Below are 24,531 nucleotides of genomic sequence, written 5' to 3'. Positions count from 1 at the left end.
TACTGACTATTGTATTTAGGGTCTGTAGTAGACACTACTGACTATTGTATGTAGGGTGTGTAGTAGACACTACTGACTATTGTATGTAGGGTGTATAGTAGACACTACTGAGTATTGTATGTAGGGTGTATAGTAGACACTACTGACTATTGTATGTAGGGTGTGTAGTAGACACTACTGACTATTGTATTTAGGATGTGTAGTAGACACTACTGACTATTGTATGTAGGGTGTGTAGTATATACTACTGACTATTGTATGTAGGGTGTGTAGTAGACACTACTGACTATTGTATGTAGGGTGTGTAGTAGACACTACTGACTATTGTATGTAGGGTGTGTAGTAGACACTACTGACTTGTATGTAGGGTGTGTAGTAGACACTACTGACTATTGTATGTAGGGTGTATAGTAGACACTACTAACTATTGTATGTAGGGTGTGTAGTAGATACTACTGACTATTGTGTGTAGTATATACTACTGACTATTGTATGTAGGGTGTGTAGTAGACACTACTGACTATTGTATGTAGGGTGTGTAGTAGACACTACTGACTTGTATGTAGGGTGTGTAGTAGACACTACTGACTATTGTATGTAGAGTGTGTAGTAGATACTACTGACTATTGTATTTAGGGTGTGTAGGAGATACTACTGACTATTGTATGTAGGGTGTGTAGTAGATACTACTGACTGTTGTATGTAGGGTGTGTAGTAGATTCTACTGACTATTGTATGTAGGATGTGTAGTAGACACTACTATTGTATGTAGGGTGTGTAGTAGACACTATTGACTATTGCATGTAGGGTGTGTAGTAGACACTACTGACTATTGTATTTAGGGTGTGTAGTATACACTACTGACTATTGTATGTAGGGTGTGTAGTAGACACTACTGACTATTGTATTTAGGATGTGTAGTAGACACTACTGACTATTGTATGTAGGGTGTGTAGTAGACACTACTGACTATTGTATGTAGGGTGTATAGTAGACACTACTGACTATTGTATTTAGAATGTGTAGTAGACACTACTACTATTGTATGTAGGGTGTGTAATAGATACTACTGACTGTTGTATGTAGGGTGTGTAGGTGACACTACTGACTATTGTATTTAGGATGTGTAGTAGACACTACTACTATTGTATGTAGAGTGTGTAGTAGATACTACTGACTATTGTATTTAGGGTGTGTAGGAGATACTACTGACTATTGTATGTAGGGTGTGTAGTAGATACTACTGACTGTTGTATGTAGGGTGTGTAGTAGATTCTACTGACTATTGTATGTAGGATGTGTAGTAGACACTACTATTGTATGTAGGGTGTGTAGTAGACACTATTGACTATTGTATGTAGGGTGTGTAGTAGACACTACTGACTATTGTATTTAGGGTGTGTAGTATACACTACTGACTATTGTATGTAGGGTGTGTAGTAGACACTACTGACTATTGTATGTAGGGTGTGTAGTAGACACTACTGACTATTGTATTTAGGATGTGTAGTAGACACTACTGACTATTGTATGTAGGGTGTGTAGTAGACACTACTGACTATTGTATGTAGGGTGTATAGTAGACACTACTGACTATTGTATTTAGGATGTGTAGTAGACACTACTGACTATTGTATGTAGGGTGTGTAGTAGACACTACTGACTATTGTATTTAGAATGTGTAGTAGACACTACTACTATTGTAAGTAGGGTGTGTAATAGATACTACTGACTATTGTATGTAGGGTGTGTAGGTGACACTACTGACTATTGTATTTAGGATGTGTAGTAGACACTACTACTATTGTATGTAGGGTGTGTAGTAGATACTACTGACTATTGTATTTAGGATGTGTAGAAGACACTACTACTATTGTATGTAGGGTGTGTAGTAGACACTACTGACTATTGTATGTGGGGTGTGTAGTAGATACTACTGACTATTGTATTTAGGATGTGTAGTAGACACTACTGACTTGTATGTAGGGTGTGTAGTAGATACTACTGACTATTGTATGTAGGGGGTATAGTAGACACTACTGACTATTGTATGTAGGGTGTGTAGTAGATACTACTGACTTGTATTTAGGATGTGTAGTAGACACTACTGACTTGTATGTAGGGTGTGTAGTAGATACTACTGACTATTGTATGTAGGGTGTGTAGTATACACTACTGACTATTGTATGTAGGGTGTGTAGTAGATACTACTGACTATTGTATGTAGGGTGTGTAGTAGATACTATTTACTATTGTTTGTAGGGTGTGTAGTAGACACTACTGACTATTGTATGTAGTGTGTGTACTAGATACTACTGACTATTGTATGTAGGGTGTGTAGTAGATACTACTGACTATTTTATGTGCGGTGTATAGCAGACACTACTAACTATTGTATGTAGGGTGTGTAGTAGACACTACTGACTATTGTATGTAGAGTGTGTAGTAGATACTACTGACTATTGTATGTAGGGTGTGTAGTAGATACTACTGACTATTGTATGTAGGGTGTGTAGTAGATACTACTGACTATTGTATGTAGGATGTGTAGTAGACACTGACTATTGTATGTAGAGTGTGTAGTAGATACTACTGACTTGTATGTAGGGTGTGTAGTAGATACTACTGACTATTGTATGTAGGGTGTGTAGTATATACTACTGACTATTGTATGTAGGGTGTGTAGTAGACATTACTGAGTATTGTATTTAGGGTGTGTAGTAGACACTACTGACTTGTATGTAGGGTGTGTAGTAGATACTACTAACTATTGTATGTAGGGTGTGTAGTAGATACTACTGACTATTGTATGTAGGGTGTGTAGTAGACACTACTGACTATTGTATGTAGGGTGTGTAGTAGACACTACTGACTATTGTATGTAGGATGTGTAGTAGATACTACTGACTATTGTATGTAGGGTGTGTAGTAGATACTATTGACTATTGTATGTAGGGTGTGTAGTAGATACTACTGACTATTGTATGTAGGGTGTGTAGTAGATACTACTGACTATTGTATGTAGGATGTGTAGTAGATACTACTCACTATTGTATGTCGAGTGTGTAGTAGATACAACTGACTATTGTATGTAGGGTGTGTAGTAGACACTACTGACTATTGTATGTAGGGTGTGTAGTATATTATACTGACTGTTGTATGTAGGGTGTGTAGTAGACACTTCTGACTCTATTGTATGTAGGGTGTGTAGTAGACACTACTGACTATTGTATGTAGAGTGTGTAGTAGATACTACTGACTATTGTATGTAGGGTGTGTAGTAGATACTACTGACTATTGTATGTAGGATGTGTAGTAGATACTACTGACTATTGTATGTAGGGTGTGTAGTAGACACTACTGACTATTGTATGTAGGGTGTGTAGTAGACACTACTGACTATTGTATGTAGGGTGTGTAGTAGACACTACTGACTATTGTATGTAGGGTGTGTAGTAGACATTACTGAGTATTGTATTTAGGGTGTGTAGTAGACACTACTGATTTGTATGTAGGGTGTGTAGTAGATACTACTGACTATTGTATGTAGGGTGTGTAGTAGATACTACTGACTATTGTATGTAGGGTGTGTAGTAGATACTACTGACTATTGTATGTAGGGTGTGTAGTAGACACTACTGACTATTGTATGTAGGGTGTGTAGTAGACACTACTGACTATTGTATGTAGGATGTGTAGTAGATACTACTGACTATTGTATGTAGGGTGTGTAGTAGATACTATTGACTATTGTATGTAGGGTGTGTAGTAGATACTACTGACTATTGTATGTAGGGTGTGTAGTAGATACTACTGACTATTGTATGTAGGATGTGTAGTAGATACTACTCACTATTGTATGTCGAGTGTGTAGTAGATACAACTGACTATTGTATGTAGGGTGTGTAGTAGACACTACTGACTATTGTATGTAGGGTGTGTAGTATATTATACTGACTGTTGTATGTAGGGTGTGTAGTAGACACTTCTGACTCTATTGTATGTAGGGTGTGTAGTAGACACTACTGACTATTGTATGTAGAGTGTGTAGTAGATACTACTGACTATTGTATGTAGGGTGTGTAGTAGATACTACTGACTATTGTATGTAGGATGTGTAGTAGATACTACTGACTATTGTATGTAGGGTGTGTAGTAGACACTACTGACTATTGTATGTAGGGTGTGTAGTAGACACTACTGACTATTGTATGTAGGGTGTGTAGTAGACACTACTGACTATTGTATGTAGGGTGTGTAGTAGACATTACTGAGTATTGTATTTAGGGTGTGTAGTAGACACTACTGATTTGTATGTAGGGTGTGTAGTAGATACTACTGACTATTGTATGTAGGGTGTGTAGTAGATACTACTGACTATTGTATGTAGGGTGTGTAGTAGATACTACTGACTATTGTATGTAGGGTGTGTAGTAGACACTACTGACTATTGTATGTAGGGTGTGTAGTAGACACTACTGACTATTGTATGTAGGATGTGTAGTAGATACTACTGACTATTGTATGTAGGGTGTGTAGTAGATACTACTGACTATTGTATGTAGGGTGTGTAGTAGATACTACTGGCTATTGTATGTAGGGTGTGTAGTAGATACTACTGACTATTGTATGTAGGATGTGTAGTAGATACTACTGACTATTGTATGTCGAGTGTGTAGTAGATACAACTGACTATTGTATGTAGGGTGTGTAGTAGACACTACTGACTATTGTATGTATGGTGTGTAGTATATTATACTGACTGTTGTATGTAGGGTGTGTAGTATATTATACTGACTATTGTATGTAGGGTGTGTAGTAGACACTTCTGACTCTATTGTATGTAGGGTGTGTAGTAGACACTACTGACTATTGTATGTAGTGTGTGTAGTATATACTACTGACTATTGTATGTAGGGTGTGTAGTAGATGCTCCAGACTATTGTATGTAGGGTGTGTAGTAGACACTACTGACTATTGTATGTAGGGTGTGTAGTAGAGACTACTGACTATTGTATGTAGGGTGTGTAGTAGACACTACTGACTATTGTATGTAGGATGTGTAGTAGACACTACTGACTATTGTTTGTAGGATGTGTAGTAGATACTACTGACTATTGTATGTAGGGTGTGTAGTAGATACTACTGACTATTGTATGTCGAGTGTGTAGTAGATACAACTGACTATTGTATGTAGGGTGTGTAGTAGACACTACTGACTATTGTATGTATGGTGTGTAGTATATTATACTGACTGTTGTATGTAGGGTGTGTAGTATATTATACTGACTATTGTATGTAGGGTGTGTAGTAGACACTTCTGACTCTATTGTATGTAGGGTGTGTAGTAGACACTACTGACTATTGTATGTAGTGTGTGTAGTATATACTACTGACTATTGTATGTAGGGTGTGTAGTAGACGCTCCAGACTATTGTATGTAGGGTGTGTAGTAGACACTACTGACTATTGTATGTAGGGTGTGTAGTAGAGACTACTGACTATTGTATTTAGGGTGTGTAGTAGAGACTACTGACTATTGTATGTAGGATGTGTAGTAGACACTACTGACTATTGTATGTAGGATGTGTAGTAGATACTACTGACTATTGTTTGTAGGGTGTGTAGTAGATACTACTGACTATTGTATGTAGGGTGTGTAGTAGACACTACTGACTATTGTATGTAGGGTGTGTAGTAGACACTACTGACTATTGTATGTAGGGTGTGTAGTAGACACTACTGACTATTGTATGTAGGGTGTGTAGTAAACACTACTGACTATTGTATGTAGGATGTGTAGTAGACACTACTGACTATTGTATGTAGGGTGTGTAGTAGACACTTGACTATTGTATTTAGGGTGTGTAGTAGACACTACTGACTTGTATGTAGGGTGTGCAGTAGACATTACTGACTCTATTGTATGTAGGGTGTGTAGTAGATACTACTGACTATTGTGGTCGACACGACAAATGTAAATATTTTGGATCAAACTTTTACCCCCACATCTGGGGCGGGGCGGGGGTCCACTTTCTATAACGTTTTGATTAAGGCCGTCTGAAAGGTGCTAATAATTTAGTTGATGGCCAAACCGAACGCCGGGCTTTCATAATAGCGCATGCATTATCGAATCACGTATCCAAATCGTGAAGGTGGTTAAGTCCTGGTCAAGGGTGACCGAGCGGTAACGTGCCATTGGTGCCGCCACTGCCCAGGGACGCTGTTGGGGCTCCGTCTACAAACTCGTGATGAACGATTAATCGATTTCAAATCGAAATCGCAATTTGAAACAATGCTATTATCAAATCGCAAAGGCGGTGATTTTTTGCGATTTGACAAGTCCTGTTTCCTATTGGAATTGTTTTAATTTAACTTTTTTTTATTTAACTTCCAAATTGTTTCGTTTGATTGGTCTATTTCAATTGAAACATTTGAATAAATACATGTTGAAAGCAATTCATATATTTTAAGTTCTCCATCTTGCATTAGAATATATAGCAGTTCATATTTTGATTTATCACGTGGTAATGCTCCATCACATCTATTACACAGTGAATATTGAACTGAAGCTTGACTTAAAAAATTGTAATCACAATATCTGTCAGAAACAACGCAATTAGATATTTTCCCAAAATAGTTCAGCCCTACTGCAATCTCGTGCCGAGATGTTCACACCAACCTCTGCGTCGTGTTTTTGTTTCAGGTTGCCACGATTGAAGAAGCTGCCAGTCGGCAGATTATAATGGTAATTATCACAGTCTTAAAAAAAAATCACAGGTATTTTGTTTGGTGCTGCCAATAGTTCTAGATAAAATGGAACGTGCAATTTTATTGTGGGGACTTTCTTGTCTTGGTGTGGTCTGGGACTGTTGTCGATTTACTGCCTTGCCCAAGATTACATTTAGTGTTTAAAAATCGGCAGGAATGTATGTACTTATGCAATTTGTACTTATAATGGTTATCTATTTTTATATTTAGTGACATTCCTACCTTTTTTCTATTTTGCATTAATATCGTTTCATGTATTTGTTGTAACTTGTGGACCTGCCCCCACTGTACATCTGTGAAAAAAGCTTCATAGCTCATCGAATTTCTCCAGGATAAATAAATATTCTGATTCTGCCAATAATGCCAAGCTTGTCATCCTGGTTGGCATCTCCTCAGCATGCTGTGGAGAAAACCACTAAGACTTAAGGACTTATTCCAAACTGCTCACACTTCGCCATCACTCGCCCTGATTACCCCTCCTACCCTAGCGACGTTAGGATGATGATGATACAGCTGTTTACCCCTTTTGCAAAATTAACCATACAAACAGCAGCGTGCTCTAGAAGTATTAACCTGCAGTGGAAAAAAACGCCACTTTTTTCAAAATTTTCTTGCTGTGGTTTTCACACCTGATGATGATTGCTTGTGTTGCAATCGAAACGTCGTGAGAATTTTATTGTTTTATTTATATTATTTCCCTTCGTGACTTTACTGAAAGAACCAAGAATATAAAAGGATACCGTTATGCATGTGGAATAATTTTTAGTCAAGTCAAACATTTTAAGTAAATGTTAATGCATAAAAAGGAGCAAGCCTGACTGCTGATGAAACTCTGAGTATTGAAACCAATGCTGCTAAAATTATGCACTCCCAGAAGGTTGTGTGGCTAATCAGACGTAAAAAAATGTATGTAAGGGCACAGAAATTGTAAAAAGGCGTATTGTGTATCTGGTTATTTTAATAGAATACCTGGTCCATTCACCAGGACCTGCGCTTCTGCAGTTGTAGGGAGAAGAGAAAGTATGTGGATTCATTGTGTTGCCAGTAGACGTCAGTAGCAGAATTAGCTTGACAAAGTAAACTGTTAATTGGTCAAAATACAAAAACAAACTGACGAAAGAAACCACAAAATTCATTTTGTGAGCAAGTTGAGCTGCTGTGATGAGCACAGGTGACAGGATTGACAAAGGCTTTGAGTGGTCCTACCAAGATTAAATTACCCCAGCATACAGTGGGTTGCCAGGGTGGCACAGTGGTGACACTTTTACCTCGGCAAAAAGGGCCTGGATTTGATTCCCGACTCGAATGCCTTTCTGTGGGGAGTTTGTTCTCCCCGTTCTGCATGGGTGACCCCCAGGTTTTCAAGTTTACTCCCATTGCACAGTGTACTGGTATTGGCCAATCATCACATTGCATAACCCTCCAAAAAAATAGTCTTCGGACTTATTGTGCCCTTTCAGGGCAATTTGAGTCCTATCTGCAGTGCAAGTTAAGGCACACATATTAGGGACTCGGGTATGACGATTTTAATGCGGACATGTGCCGGTGCTGTTGATCCATGACAGGCTGCGTACGCAGCACCTGTCACGGTGGCCTTGGACAAGGATGAGGTGCTGTCATGCCCATTCAACAAAAACCACAAAGTACATGCTTGTCGTTTTCCGTACCACATCGTCAAGTGCCGTAAGGTGAGGACACATTGACAATGCATTCTCCGGGAGTCTACCAGTTTTATACAACTGCCTTGGTTTCACTTGATGTATGATACGAGTTAAAAAAAAACATGAGGGAGGTATTCAACGTGACCAAAGATTTATGAGAGCGATGGAGCCAGGAGTGGTAAAAGGGAATTGAGGCGAGATATTTCAGGGGCAATGTAGAAGGTAGGAGAGATTTTTATCCAAGAGCTGTAATTGGAAGAGTTAGAAAGGTGGCCAATGTGAAATAATCACCTTCAGAACAACTACCGTACTTTGATTGCACCCTTTTCTGAGAACTTTGCTTTAGTTTTGCATTCATATTACCCTCAAACGACAGCTTTAGGAGCGGGATTCTACTAAACCCTTAGTGTGTGGTTATTTGGTCATGTATGCCATTACTCGAGTATTATTTGTGTGTAACTACATTTACAAAATGTGTGTGTGGCTATGTGACGATGCATAATATGTGTGTGCATATAATGCCTCATTAGTGGAAAGTGGCGATGTAGTAGTTAGCACACTGCGCTATGAACCTATTTACCTGAGTTTGATTCCTGGCCATGGCCAACATCGGGGACAAATATTTTAACCAGTCTTGGGCCTCCCTGAGCTTGGCCTTAAATGAGTACCTGGTGCGGTGTGTAAACATCGCCACTGGGAAGACAAAGGTGGCCAGGCACGATCATGACCACACCACCCCCTCCGTAGGTATACCGTGGCAGCCTACATAGGTGCTCGCTTAACAGCAATTGCCCCTCCTAACAGCCTGTGTATGCTTCATGGGGAATCTTTGTTTTTGTTAACGCCTCAGAACTACCCGATGCTGGCGAGGGAGATGGCCACGTGTCCCTTCAATGCGTGCCACATCATGCCGCGGTGCGAGCTGCAGCACCACATTTCCCGCTGCCCAGAACGCAGCTACGTGGAACGCGAGCTGAGCCACGGTGAGTGGAGTCTGCATCCTGGCAGAGCTTATCGTGTGCAGTGCTTGGCGTGAGCGGAGCTCGCTCGCCGTGTGCTCAGGCAATTCCGATTCACCTGCTATTGCTGAGCGAGCTCTTGCTAATTTTTGTTATTCGCAAATCTTTTCCTTTTGTTTAGTTTGTTCGTAATGTTAGCTCACTGATAGGCGAGCACAATATTACGTGACCGCTCAAAGTTAACACCCAGCGAGGTAGGTACCTTCAGTGGTACAGCGGTTGGAGAAGCCGGTTGGGGCGGAAGAGCTTGGACGGTCTGACCCTTGCCTCGGGGCCACCAGCACGGGCAGCGTGGTAGCTCGAGCAATGATATCCATTGTGGTAAAATTAACATGTGTTTGAAAAGCATTTTAATGTCACTGTTACACCTTTCACACATCTTGTAAACAGTACATAGTTGGTGATAAAACATGGGACACGTGAATTGTTTGTTCCCATATGAATTGGCCTGCATCCACACTTTCTCAACAGCCATGAAACCATCCAACAGCGGTGTGTCGATGGTGCTGCCTACGTCACCGTGCCACTCGGCGCAAATGGAGTGCACAGAGGACTGGGATATAGGTGGGTGATGGGGCGTACTGGGCTGTCTTCCATTTTCCTAGAAAATGTCTTTCATTTAAATTTTCCGAGAAAATGAAGACAACCCAAGTACCGAGTTCAGTTTTACAAAAACACTGAAACCAGCATCTGTCTACATTTGTCTTTATTTTGATTAATTTGTATTTAAGAAAAGGCACAGTAGTGCAATTGTGGCCATGCAACCCAAACTTTAACCGTATAGTAATTTATTCGTATTGTGGTCCTTCAACGGAGGAATACCAAAACTGTACGAACTATGCTGAAGCCCTCTTGTGGCTCGCAGACCTCGACATTGGCATTTAGCTCCTGAACACATTGCCATCATACGCATGATTGAATTTTTATTCAGGTCTATACTAGGTTGGATACAAAACATGACACAATCCAGTACTACATGATGCACGTGAGTTATACACCAATTGGAGGGACTAATGCAGCATGAAATGTATATCTTCGAATTGTGTTTTGAAATTTCAACTATACCAGGCAGAAATGTAAATATAATTTTTACAACTGTAGTTGAAATAGAAACTAATTGCATGCTTGCTGTAAGCACGATACTCCGGCATTCCTAAAATTACAGTTTTAACCTTCGGTATAGATAAATAATCGGAGACTATACATAAAAAGTAAATGTTCTTTACACATCCCATCAGCCACACTGCCTTATACACGTGTTTTCTTCAAATGTTTGCTTTATTATAATACAATGCAAACCACTCCATTCTGCCTTTCAGTTTTAACCAGTTTTGTTTTCGCTATTTATTCGTCTCTTACATTTTTTACAAAATAATTTTACATTCAGTGATGTTCCCCCAGTTATAATGCACGTGAATTGTAGAACGTATATACTTTATGGTTTGGGCCTAAGTGGTAAGATCATTCTGTTGACCGTCTTTCATCTGAATGAAATATATTCTTAGCAAGTCACCGAGTGCTGAGCGATCTGAGTGGGATCTGCTTTGTTCAACATGAGTGATACTTGCAAATGCTATAGTGCAGTGTTGTTGATGTAATCTGTGTGTGCCCAGCAGAAATTGAATCGTGGACAAGAAATTCTCGGGAGTTTACGTGGGGAGTTGGTTACAAGGAAAGAGAAAGTGGTGAAATAAATTTTAGCAACATCCCTGCAAAGTGAGCCTTGCTGTGTCCTCAACAATTGCTCTATAATTGTGGTGCTTTCAGTGCAATTTATCAGCACAAATGTCTCCTCCTTTTCTGTTTAAACAACTTGCATTTTTAAACATTACTATTTCACGATACATTCGTTTATGGGTAGTCCATAATTATCAGGCCAAATACGTTTGGTAAGACTCTCCACCACTCAACATAGTCAAATAAAATTGTTTCGCGGACAAGTGCTTACCAACGCACCAACTGTTATTGTTCCACGCTCCTCTGATGAGCTGAAGAACAAGTCTCATAAATGTAGCAATTGGATGCGACACTGCTTTAAACTGCGTCAAGCATCTTCAGGTCACAACCAAGCAAGTCAGAATAACTGTGTCACCTGACCTGGCTTCTTGTCATGAGATAACAGGAACAACCAATAAGATTTAAACTTGAAGTTCACCTTGCTAATTATTTAGAATGTATCCCGCCCTGAGCATCTCACATGAAAGCAAATTAATTGCATTCACATTCTGAACTAAAGTTTAACATGTAGGAATGTTCTCCAACATGTATCATAAATGTTACTGTGTCAATGTTTATGTCTGTACCAGCATGTCACCATCTATGAAGATGCTGTTTAAGAAGCAATTGGGGGATGCCATGGACAGTGATCACAGGTGAGAGAGGGAGCAGAGTTTATTCTGTTTTGGACAAATAATATGCTTGGCTTGGCAGAGTGGCGTTCACCTCGTGCCTTGAGGCCTGGTGATGTGGCTAGGGGGTTGCAGTACAGAGAGTAGGTTCTTCATCCATCTGCGAGAGCCTCCAGTATACACGTGGGTGTTTTATTTCATCCCACATCAAGCGCACACAATTGGCAATTCAACAAACTGCTCAAAGCGGAACCATCCATTTAAAAAAGTTCATAAATAAAGCACACACCTTTTTAACCTCTAGGTTATAAATGCGTATGGTTTTACTAATAATCGTGTTTATTTTTATACAACGTCGCCTGTGAATATTGCATCGTGAAACATGGTAGAATGTGTAGTTGCACATTTTTCTTGAAGTAGCTTACTAAATAATCCATATATGGGAGACTGCAGTCAAGTGGGAAGGCAGCCAGAACTGGCATCAACCATTGCTTTGAGCTCTCGTCCTATAGTAGCATATTTTACCAACACCATGAGTACAAACGTTGCAGTATGAATCTTAGATTTATTTTCCCTGGATTGTTTAGATATGAAATTCATGAGCGAGTGTTTATACCTGGAGAGCACCCACACAAGCTAGGGGGGTAACAATCCCTGTACAGATCGAATACAGCACATCTGTCAAATAAGGTTTGCCTAAATATTGATGTTATATTATGCAGGGACGTGGACATTTAGTAGTACCAATGAACACATGTTTAATAGGTTAACATTCATTTCCTGTTCCTAGATCTCCAGTGTGTGTGGTTGCAATGCCACGTAGTGCAGTGGTCAGCGCGTGGTTAGCACACTGCGCTATAAACGTGGTGACCCAATTTCAATTCCCGTTCACAGCAAACATTGGTGATGAATATACAAACCGGTCCTGGGCCGACCCTAGGCCAACTCGGCCTTCATATCAGCAATGGGATCCAAATGCACCAAAGCCTGGTGCTGGCCAATGAACCCCTTGTGTGCCGTGCCAGCCTTAATAGGTGCTCGCTAATAGCACAGTCTGTTTGAGGCTATTTGGTGATATTTGTCAATGCCAAGTGCGTCATAGTTGAAGTTGCATTGTCGTTGCAGCATGGTGAATATCCGCATCCCGTCTACGCTGCCAGACGTCCTCTCCGAGTGGATGGAGGACTGTGTTGGTGGCCACCCGAACACGGGTCAAAGGAAGAAGCTGTGAGTAGCCTTCCCATGGCTTGGCAGTAGCATGTTCGCCACTTGTTAAGAGGTTCGCGGTTCAAATCTGGCACGCTGCCCTGGTTATTACTGCAAGTATATGACCGTATAATACGTGCCATCTGCTTCACAGCGGACGTTTAAAGATGCACATGACTTCATTCAAAAATAGTAGGCTATTGAATGCCATTGTGGTGGCCAGATTTGAAAATTACGTGCAAATTACTCAATTAGGATTACACACATAGAAACATCTCCCCCGACTGGGAAACTACTGTCATCTGTGTCTATGAGACATGGCGCCTTCTTGATAGCTTTGCGCTCTAAGAATGGCATGAGTATCAAATGTACCAAGTTATCGGTTCCTGTCAAAGACCTCCAAACTGGTTTTACGAAACTACAGTCTTAGTCCCCCACTGTGGTTTATCTTTCCACATTTAGCAAGCTTTGTTCAAAATACATTAGCAAACAATGCTTATCCTCCACATATCTGTCCCTCGACGTAAAAAATTCAAGCATTTTTTTACACATCCCATCAGCCACACGGCATTCTGGGAATGCTTAATTTCTGCAGCATTTATTTACCACAAGCAAAACTGAACCGGTTACAGCATTCATTGTCTCAGCAGGGTCAGACTTGAACCACTGCTGCTGAAATGACACTCTTATAAGGAAGGCCATGTGGCTGATGGGATGTATAAAAATATGTTTTATGGGTAGGGACAGGTATGTGAAAGGAACATCTGCTTATTTATTTTGTAACTTATTTTCTCCACAATGACGCAAATGATTTTGTTCTCCATTTCAAATAGACATTAAATTGTGATGTGATGGTTGGTCAACGTGGATAGATATGTAGAGACGTGGAGTGGTATAGAGAAGCAGAGACAGACATGGATATGTATTTGTGCATTTGTCTTTTCTGTAACAATTGTTTAAATGACTGTATAATTTTATTGTAGGATCTCACTGGCAGCAAAGTTTGAACATCTGTCTGACTCAAGTAAACTGCAAAAGTAAGTTGTCACAGACAAATTTTTATTTTATTTGAAATGTAAAGTATTAATGCTGTTATTGTATGTAACTTAAGCAAGAGAGATCTGAAAATTGTTATTTTATCTTCTTTACATTGTATTGAAGATACAGCAGGTGCCTCTTATCAAGCGGTGTCTTTGTTTTTTAACTCCGCAGTACTACGTCTGTGGATGCCAGAACCAGCATCAGCTCCCATGCTGATCTACGTGTGGGTGACCGCGTGGGCGCGGGTGGCATGAAGCCACCTCTACAAATTGCACCGTTCACTCCAACAAACGTTCAGCAGCAGTGAGGCTGCCTAAAGCCGTGAGGGTGCAGCAGGGCAACTCTGATGTCACAGGGCTGTAAAAGGTCCTTATTTGACTGGTGTAGAAAACCGCACTTGCAGCCGCATGTACAATCAGTCAACCATACACGCACACCGTCAACAGCGCCTCGTCAATCTCAAATACAGACATCCACGCAGCAAATCGTAAAGTTGCACAAGGTAAATCAGAAGGCCATACAGTCAACCACACCATTAATTGTGTAACCACACGCACCGGGTAATTGTGTTTCTTGGTGAAGTTGCTGTTCTGTTAAACTCCCTCCACAATTCACATGCAACCTTTTCTGTAAATGCATGAAAAACCCTGTCACAGCACATAAAGATATGTTGCTCAAACAGCAGAACTCCCATCATGCCTTGCCCTCAACCTCGTATGTATGTTGAACTTATTTTACACTGTACGTAGCCAACCGTGCAGCTGCATATTGTTTAGGCCGCCAACTTGAGAGTAAAAAACATGTGCCCAATTATTTTAGCATTTTCCCTTCTGTTAGTCTACTGTATGCTTACAAAGGCACAAGTCCCACCGAGCATTCTACATTTACAAAGCTGATCAATGCTGTCAGACAGTTTTGTAACAAAATAAATGAGCAGACAATATCTCCATGTCAGTATTTTTTCCAGGGCTGATTATCACCTGCTGTAGATGACTTCCCCTTGTATAGTGTTGCTGTTGATAGGATAAAAAATATAATTCGCTTCATTGTGGAGAATGCAAATATAATGAATGGGAAGACAATTCGCCTCCCACTCATATCTTTACCTTTATTACATCATCGACCACATGGCCATTTAGGAGTATTTTTCAGTACCATTGGGGTTTAATGCAAGCACTTTGTGTGATGGGATGTGTAGGCTGTTGGGTCACGAGGCCTATTGCAGTGATTCTACGAGTTCTCGAATCACTGTCTACTGCATGTGTTATGAATGTTTCATTGTGTTCCTGTGCCTCTGATGTACTGAAATCTTTACCAGCGGCAGCTGCAGGGCTTGCAAAATCTTCTTTACGACCCTATTCATATCCACGACTTTTCCCATGAGTCTTTGTGGAATGGTATCCTCTTAGCAATTGATTTGCAGACGAGGAGTCGTGTGGCAAATGTAACTAATTTGTGGGTTATCTGCAATTTTTTTTATGCGCAGTGATTAAAGCAGTTAAATGGGCAGCATTGCTTAGATCGAACTGCACAAGACAACACCCAAAGACATACAAGGAGATGCAGAACAATATGGCCATCCAATGCAGTTTCCACTGAAGCGCAATTCCTATTACGCAGAATATATTTGTGGATAAGTGGAGTTACGCAGTAAATTCTGTTAACTGCAGTTATCCGTCTTTCTAGTCCACAGATAGTAAAATTGTGGATAACATCCATTTGTATTGTGATGCACTCGAACGAGGCCGCTTGGGGAGCGAACCACGAGGGCCTGTAGTCCCTGTTGTGTTATGTTCTACGTTTCACAATAAATAACTCTGAAAAAGTGGCCACTTTGCGTTGCTCCCGTGTTTTTTCAGTTGAGTCCCCACTTCAGACAGGAATATTCCGTTGTTTTGCACACCACTTCGTTTTTCTATTATCTTTGTTCCACAGTTTTTATCCAAGTCCTACCAGATGGTATTACACACTGATTAAACGTCGTTCTTGAGGTGCATTGCTGTGTTTTCAAGCACAAATTCAGCTATTCAAATACTCCACTCTGCTCTCAATCACCATTTGATAATTTCAATCCTTTAATAGCTGTCTGAGGTAGAATACCTTTATGTATTTTTCAGTCTTCCTCCAGTTGAGGGAATTTGTATGCGACTTTTCCTTTGCTCATTTATCCTTAGCTCGGCACTGCAGCCTTTTCTGTTAGGTCCTATTTCCCATAGTTTATTCACACTGGTTATGACTTGGTAATAAACAAATCTGACATTCATATTTTCTCTTATTTATGCCTTTGTTTTTCCAAATTTAGGAAAGCAACTTAAAACGTTGGTGTGAAAAACTTTGTCAATGGCGTCTCCTCGTCTGCCTATCCCCTTCAGATTAATTCGGTGCTTTGTTTATTCTGCTTTTATGGGTGACTATCAGGGGCATGCCAGGTGTTGTAGGCATATGGCTGTGATGAAGTGGCCTCAGAGATGGCAGCATGCTGTTTAACCCCGCTGCATGCGAGGACTTTCTCCAGGCACGTAGGTTTCCTTTCACAACCCAAATGCTCATTCATGGAATTGACCAAATGTCAAAAATCAGCAGACTTATGAAAAATCTTTTTAGGCTCGTGAGGTTTCCTGTACAATGATTGGCATTGTTGTATTACTGTAAAAATTTTAAAAATCTGATTTTGTTTAAACAATTGAAATAACAAAGAAAAAATATGCTCCGTTTCCATCATGGGTACGAGATGTGTGCCGTGCCATATATCGGTGTTGTTTTTAAGCCCCACAGTGGCTGGAAAATCCTCAGTTTTCCCAGTGTCGTGTCTCTTTGGAAACGGTTTGGTTTTATCATCGGATGTTATTCCTGTCGCTGCGACCTCACGCACCCTGCCTGGCGTCAGATCAGTCTCCTCAACAACAGTATCCTTGAGACATCCTGCCCTCTCTCCTGGGAAAGTAGAAAGGCTTTCTTCACATGTTTTGATGCCTGCCGTGTGCAAGTGTGGACCCACCATCACTAATCCTGGTAGAATTGCGTAATTTTATGCGCCACGTTTCTCTGCCTGTGACCAAAATCACCTTGAAAGTTTGATTCGTTTTAACACTGTTGCCGAGCATAGGCCCGAAAGTCAAAAATGTCAAGCGGCCAACAACAATTGGCACTCGGTTATTGTAAGAGATTGGGAAAAGAGACGATGGGAGGGAATTATAAAATGAGCAGTGCGAGGGAAGAAGCAGACAAGTGACCTGCGGTGTTGGTAAAGGGTGGGTGAGTTGTGACCTGAAAATGTTGTGGTGGTTGAACACTGTGGATGAGACAGACTGGTAGACTGAGTTCTCTACAAGGGTGGATGAACCAATAAGTCTATGGGAACAGGAATCATGATAGCAATAGACAAGTGAAAAGGAGGCACCTGACTGCCAATGAATGAGCCCTTGGAGTGAATCAGTGAGTGCTGGATCATCACTCACTGCTTTATTTTGAATTACATGCGGTGCAGTGATAAAGGAATTGGTGCTCCACCCCAGATGTGACGGCAGCAGGATTCCAACTGCGGCTGGGATGGTGCTTTGTTTCCTGGCGACGCTTTACAAAGCGAGGAGTTTACTACCAGAGTGAAGCCAATCGAGCTGTCCAGCTCCTCGAGGGTCGCTTGGCCAGCAGACAACGGCAGCAGGGCGTTATGCTTTGCACGCTATATACATGTCTTAAAACAAAGGTAACTGGAAGAGTGGAGACCCCGATATGAGGACATGGTGGTTCAAAAACCGGAGCAGCTACAGGAGACACGACATGAAGGTGAAACAATTTGTCTCTTCCATGCAGACAAATGCCTCTCGTGAAGGCTGCTGGCCAAACAGCAGAGTGGCATTGGTTCTTCACGTGTGGCCAGGCCATATATCGGATGGTAGTGGCTAACCTTGAGGTATCCATGGATACGGCAGCGAATGGCATTGGTAAGCATTTATCACCAACATCTTGACGTGTAGACACATCACTGTGCCAGTGTTAACGTGATCCCCTTCATAGGTTTCTGCTGAGAACTGCAAATGACATTTGTTTATAATAACCGTCTGAGGAATATTCCCTATACCTGGAATTGCCAATAACCTATTTCTCTAAAGTTGAAGCCATTTCTCGTAATGTCACCATTGTCTTTTCAGACAGTCCCTCGGAGACCGCACTTCCCTTCCACGTCAGCTCTCTCTGTAGGCAGTGCCAGCCTGGGGGGCATTCATAGCCCCGCACCCCCCCCCCCCCCCCCGTTGCATAAATACCAGACACAGTAAAACATGCGCTTCGTGGCTTCGGAGAGACGCGATGGCCAAACGGGACGGAATGCAATCACAAAGCGCTCAGCTCTGCCTATGGCTGCTTCTGTTCCTCGCTCAAGGTGAGAGAGTTCACCTCCAGGTCCACTCATCACTCACCTGCGGTCAGTCGCCTCCTTGTCACGTTTCTATCGCTAATGCCGTGGTTAATTTTCCTGTGAATTTCGCTAATTGTTCTTCCAGCCATACTCTCGTGTCTAACTACCACACTGCAGGCCACAACAGACTGCACATATAGAAACATGCATTTAGATTATTTGGCTGTGACTTCATTCCCACATGATATAAGCCGCTTCGATGAGCTATCAATGTGAGGCCAGGTCATCTCAGAAAAATAGGTAATAGCTCAGTGGGCTTTAACTGGTAAAAAAAGTCATAATAACATACCTGTCAACCCCTTAACAGTGCATACCTTATTACAGACCAATTTAGATCTTATTGGTCACCCAGTGCCCTTATCTCAACGTTCATCATACAAAGTCCCATCACAAGGGAGAAACACATACATAGACAAATGTGTTTTCATGCGCGTATTGAAACGGCTGTACGCCATATGGACCTGAAAAACTAAATTTCCCTGTACAAGAATACGGGCAGACCGTGTGGGTTGACGGCTTTGTGATGGTTAAATGGGCGGTGCTGCCCACGCATCACAGCCATCAGTCTCCGGATCCTCCTGTACGCAGAATTTCTCAAGTGCCGCGGTAATCCTCACCAACGGACGCAGTGTCTGCGATGCCCAGCGTCTTGAAATGAACATCGTTTTGCAATGTACAGCAATATTAATGATAATGTTCAATACAAGAAAATCATATATACGATATTGCTGAAATGCGTCAGCAACTCAACGATCCTTCCATCGCTATCTCATCTCAAACATCCGAAGGGCACCCCCAGTGGCAGCCGTCCCTGTGTGGCACAAGGTGGCCCGGCCCCAAACCGCGCGTGGGTCTTATTCGTCTGTCGCGGGCGACGGTGCCGCGTGTGCCTCTCACGCCGCCTCCGTGCCCGCAGGCCGTGCCCTGCGCACGTTCATCGAGCCCCGCGCTCCGCTGGTGCGCGTCGGGGAAGCCCTGCAGCTGCACTGCGTCTCCCCGTGGTGCGCCGCCGCCGCCGCGACGGCGCTGCCCGTGTGGCGCCGGCCCGGGGACCGTCCCTTCGCGCCCGTGGCCGGCCGTAGCCTCCGCGTCGCCGCTCAGGGGCAGGCGGACGCGGGTGACTACGAGTGCGAGGTGACGTGCGGCACGAAGAAGCGGTCGGGCCGGGCCCAGATCGTCGTCTACGGTAGCGGAGACGCGCGGACCCCGTTTACACTCAGCGAGTCGAGCTCCTTTGTCGCGGCAATTCTTCTCTTGTTCGTCTCTCGCATGTGCACGGATTAAGTTGCAATTGTAGAATGTACATTGATGTCAGAGTTGTAAGTCCGGCTTCTGGATTCATAGCATCGTGAGTGTGAACCACTCGGAGAACGCGCGCAGTGGACATGTGTTTACACAGAGCCACAGAGACTCGCACAGAGATCCACGGACTCACATTGTGCTCCATTCTTTGTTGTGCTGCACCGTCTTCACATCCGGACGATTCGTTTAACCTTTTGCAGCGTCTGACGCGTTCTAAGTGCAGTCCACCATGAACACCGTCTGATAATAAAGGTGCTTTCTGAAATTAGGCTAAATATGTATTTTATCTCTTTATATATTTAGAACTTTGTATACTTTTTATATTGTGCATTTCACATTTTAATTACGTAATATTATGTTTACATATGAAGCACTCTGTGACAATGTTCTGAAGGACGCGATATATAAAAGGGAAATTTGTGATTATGTGTCTGTTCAAAATGTTTAGCGTACTTCCCGACATGCAACAAACTTAAAATTTGCCATGTGGGTACTTTCCAGACTGTACACCATGCAAAATTTATAAGAATTTACTTTTGTATTTTTTTTGGGGGGGGGGGGGGTCGGCACAATAATGAATTTATTTTTCACGGCAAGTGAGCTGTGATGTCACATCTGTCATGTGACCCGTGTGCGGAAGCGTAACGGAGTGTGCCTGCTGATCACGGGTAAAGTGAAATACAAATGTGTTGCAGGTCTAAGGCTGTTCTTCGCGCAGCATTGCTTTATTATTTCAGTCGTTTACTGCCGTACGCACCCTGAAAGTTGTGTGTCTGCAGCAAGCGCGTGTATGTGTACCTATGGACGCGTGTGTTCACGTGTGTGTGTGACTGGCTCCAGTTTAACAGCAGAGGTCTCACTCCGAATCAGTCGAGCGGCAATATCTTTTCATCGGTTGCGTAACGCTGTGTGGAAGCTACCTGGTCTGTCGCTCCGCACTAAGCTTCAGGTCTTCTCGGCCACGGTCATTCCCTCCCTTCTCTACGCTTGCGAAACGTGGACCCCCCTAATGGAACATCTTCGCCGATTAGAAACATTTAGGCTGGCCTGCCTACGATCCATCCTGGGTTTAACCAGACTGGATTGTGTGAGGAGCTCACAAATCCTTGAAAGATCTGGGCAAGGTCCCATCGGTGAGTTCCTCCGGCGGGCAAGGCTGCGTTGGCTGGGTCATGTAGCCCGCATGCCCAGCCACCGCCTGCCGAAACAGCTTGTTCGGCCGGATTGAGGGGGCTAAACGGGCGCGGCACGGGCTAGAGAAGAGATGGAGTGACGTGGTACAGGAGGACGTGGAGCTGAGTGGACTTGCCGATGACTGGTACCAGCGGTGTCAAGATCGGCCTCTGTGGAGGAGGCTCGTGAAGGACGCTGCTACTGGGCAGTTGGAGGCAGTCGCCCTCCAACAACAACGGAGGGTGGAGGAGCGACGCTCAGAACAACGAGCGGAGCGCCGGGTGGCTAAAGCACAGCAGGTTGGCACAGTAGGGGGCACAGGTGGTGCATCAGCCAGTCATCTCAGTCATCTCAGTCAGTCGACCCGTGGCACCTGGGTCTGCCCCGTGACCTGCCAGCGGGCGTTCGACACTTCACGTGGCCTCGGTGCACATAGCCTGGCACAAGCGTCGTGGTGACGTCACCGCCACTTAGTGGCAAATGGCGGTTGTTGTTGTTGTTGTTGTTATTGTGTGTGGGGAGCGGTATAGTAGTGGTTAGCTTGCTGCGCTACGAACCCGGCAACCCGAGTTCGATTCCCGCTCACGGCCAACACCGGTGACGATTATTTGAACCGGTCCTGGGCCTCCCCTAGGTCGACTCAGCCTCAAACGAGTAACTAGTGTGGTGTGTGAACATCGCCACTGGGGAGACGAAGGCGGCCGGGCGTCGTGAATCTAAGTCCCGGGCGAAGCCGGGGAGTAAAGCTAGTTAAATATAAAATTTGATTGACTGCTTAATGTCTTGGAGGAATTGCCCGACAACCGGATTGGGTTTGTTGACGGGGAGAGGAGCCTTTGTTCTGTATTCCACTTTCCCTTTGTGCCTCGTGAGCGACGTCGTCTCCCTGCGCGTGCGATCGTCTGCAGACGTTCCAGAGGAACTGCTGATTGAGCAGCGTCCCCCGGTGGCAGCAGGGGGCCGGTCGGTGCGGCTGACCTGCACGGTGCCCGTGGTGATCCCGTGGAGCGTGAGCGTCGACTTCGTTTGGTACAAGAGCGACCCTGGCGGTGACTCCGCGAGAGCCGTGGGAAGGACCGATACCAACGTGACTGTCGATGGGGAGAGTGGCCGCCAGGCGGCAGTCGGCTGGCTGGAGGTGGACGCCCCCGGTGTGGGGCCCGGGGCGGTCTACACCTGCGTCATCGCCATTAACAAGCAAGAGGTCCGGGTGCAGGCCAGCCTCGGCATCCGTGTCGCCGGTGAATCGCGCACACCCTCGTTCTCGTGCGATGACAAATAGAGCCAGGCTCCGATTCGATTTGTTTATGTCATCGTGAATAAAAATTGTTTGAAGTTAAAACGATCGTTGTGTGTTGTGCAGCTGAACCCACAGAAGCTGTCCTCCCGCCTGTTGCAACAACAGAAACATCCGTGGAGAAGCAGACTGAGGTCGGCGCAGCGCACGCAACACCAGGAGACGACTCAAGTGTCCCCCTCGTGACGGCAGAAGCAACGCTCGGCTCCTCGGCGGACAATCCCACGACAGAGAGCGGCGCCTTCCCCGAGGTGGCCACCGGAGCCCTGGCGAAGAGCTCCTCCCCGGGGACAGCCACGGAGTCCGGCGCGTCGTCCGGGTGGGGGCCCGCGGAGGGGAGCCATGGCACAGAGGGGAGCCACGTGGAGGCAAACCACGTGGAGGCGAACCATGCGGAGAGGAGCCATGGCGCGGAGGCGAGGACGGCGGGTGAGCGCCGCGCGCTGAGCGCGGTGACGGCGCGGGATGAGGATGCGGGGGTCTACCACTGCGTGGCGACGGCTCCCGGGGCAGCACCCTCCACACGCTTCTCCATTACCGTCGTTAGAGGTACGAATGGACTCGCCGGGCACGGCGCCACTGCGGCGATCATTGTCCCGCTTGGGGGTTACGCGTGTACGTGGGTCTAGCGCGAGGAAGAACGAGGAAGAAAATCGCGAGGAGATGGCGGCGGCTTGAGGCATTCCTACATCAGTGGATTAGTCGTGCCGATGTAATCTTTGTTTCCGCGTCTGACGAGAGACGTTGCTGTCGCTCCAGGTGTACAAAGGGAGAGCTGCCACGAAGCCCTTGCCACAGTCGGAGGGACCGCCATGGGAGCAGTGCTGGGGTTGGGTGCCGGGGCATTCATGGTGAAGAAGCTTCTGAGCAAGTCCTACACGCTGTGCCACTGAACGCGCTACCCGTAGACATCTCAACGTCAGTGTCTCGCACCACTGCTGTCTCCTATGTGGACATGAATTGAGTAGCGACTAGAAATGTCTATCGGTTCTGAATCGTGCCGCTGGCTTCAGAGCACGAATTCCGCTCGTGTCCTCGGAGATCGCTCGCGACGGACAAGAGTTCACAGTGACACCACAATCGCATTTGGGCGATTCTAAAGTTTCCCGTTTGTTGAGAAGGTGCCTGCCTGCACCAGCCCGTGGCCAGTTCGATACCAATCGCAGGCTAAGATGACCGAGCCAGTCTCATTGCGCAATGCACGTGAAAGACATGGTAATGAATAAAACTACTTCCACTTGGGGCGGCTCATGGGAGTCTCTTTACAAGGAAATGGAGCAGTGTGGAGGTGAAACCTTTGTTTCATTTCTACCCCAAGAGTTGTTTAAGCAGCTCTTGGGTTAGTCAGATTTTAAAGGAAGGGAAAGCTGATAGATGTCGCCTATTTATCTTGTGTTTTATGCGGGGCTTGTGCTGTTGCAGAGTTTTCATTCAGAGCTGAGGTCAGTCACGAATAACGAGGTTCTCTCAATGTTCGCACAGTTGACACACAGTTGACCCACAGACATCTGTGGGTCGCGTAAAGCACTACAGATCCAGTCTCTGGGAAAACAGGGTTTGTGAACAAGTGGATGGCATGTATGAAGAGTTGCACTGCATTAAACTCTCATAGTTCTGCTCTAATCTGTCCCGTGTTTTTGAGTTATTTGTGTCATACATCCCACACACTTCGTCGAAACTCTCCATGTTTGCACAAACCAGATGGGTTCAGGTGTCCAGTTCACGTGAACGTTGTTACCAGGAGAGAACTCGAAGAAGCAGGATGAGTCTCAGTACAACCTGGGTCACACTGGCAAAGGCACTGATATCATCATCTAAGAACAATGAAGGAAAGAGAAATTAGAGCAAAAACAACCGTGTTACAGATGAAATCCAATCTGAATCAGACTATTGCTCCATTAAAAAGCTGGAGATGCGAGTGTCCTTTATGAGAGTGATTCAACCGGTAGCAGAGCCATGCTGTTGTTGGAACTCACTCACTCTAGATACGCACTTCTTGAGGTGCCCGTTCGGGATTCATCCTCAGCCCATTGCACCGAAGCTCCCGCCTCTCCCCTTCTCTACCTCATCTCTCTTCCTCCCCCCTGTCCCTCTCCCTCTTAACAATTAAAGTTTTCCACGTACAACGCTGCAATCTCATGGAATTGTCACCAAATATGAACAAAGTTCACTCTGAACTTGCAATTTGAAGTGATAACTCGAGTTGCTAATGAATGTCGTTGTAATTGTTCTGGACTCCACGTAGAATAGAGTGCTGTGGTAATTTTACACATGCAAAGTAGTGCATAGTTGTTTA

At 44.1% G+C, this 24,531-nt stretch overlaps 2 protein-coding genes across 10 annotated transcripts in view; both read left to right on the top strand.

The window, feature by feature from the left end:
- Nucleotides 1-15,874, top strand: part of LOC116948775 (gametocyte-specific factor 1-like) — a 50,702-nt gene extending 34,828 nt beyond the window's left edge. For all 9 annotated transcript variants that reach the window (XM_032965845.2, XM_032965849.2, XM_076071772.1 and 6 more), the window contains 9 exons: nt 6,707-6,748; nt 8,337-8,459; nt 9,283-9,415; nt 9,923-10,015; nt 11,068-11,167; nt 11,758-11,823; nt 12,925-13,026; nt 13,989-14,042; nt 14,218-15,874. In XM_032965845.2, coding sequence (XP_032821736.2) covers nt 6,746-6,748; nt 8,337-8,459; nt 9,283-9,415; nt 9,923-10,015; nt 11,068-11,167; nt 11,758-11,823; nt 12,925-13,026; nt 13,989-14,042; nt 14,218-14,353 — 810 coding nt within the window. In that variant the 5' untranslated portion in view covers nt 6,707-6,745 and the 3' untranslated portion in view covers nt 14,354-15,874. The remainder of the gene's footprint in view (nt 1-6,706; nt 6,749-8,336; nt 8,460-9,282; nt 9,416-9,922; nt 10,016-11,067; nt 11,168-11,757; nt 11,824-12,924; nt 13,027-13,988; nt 14,043-14,217) is intronic.
- A 2,429-nt stretch (nt 15,875-18,303) lies between these two features.
- Nucleotides 18,304-23,858, top strand: LOC116948774 (uncharacterized). Its single transcript, XM_032965844.2, has 5 exons — nt 18,304-18,427; nt 19,380-19,649; nt 21,847-22,179; nt 22,302-22,784; nt 22,995-23,858. The coding sequence occupies exons 1-5, from the start codon at nt 18,355-18,357 to the stop codon at nt 23,126-23,128; spliced, it is 1,293 nt and encodes a 430-aa protein (XP_032821735.2). The 5' UTR covers nt 18,304-18,354; the 3' UTR covers nt 23,129-23,858.
- The last annotated feature ends 673 nt before the right edge of the window (nt 23,859-24,531 follow it).

The sequence above is a fragment of the Petromyzon marinus genome, chromosome 35 (assembly GCF_048934315.1).
Source record: "Petromyzon marinus isolate PM22_M1 ecotype Great Lakes invasive population chromosome 35, UKy_Petmar_22M1.pri1.0, whole genome shotgun sequence".
NCBI lineage: Eukaryota > Metazoa > Chordata > Hyperoartia > Petromyzontiformes > Petromyzontidae > Petromyzon > Petromyzon marinus.
This window is presented reverse-complemented; position numbering and strand designations above follow the sequence as displayed.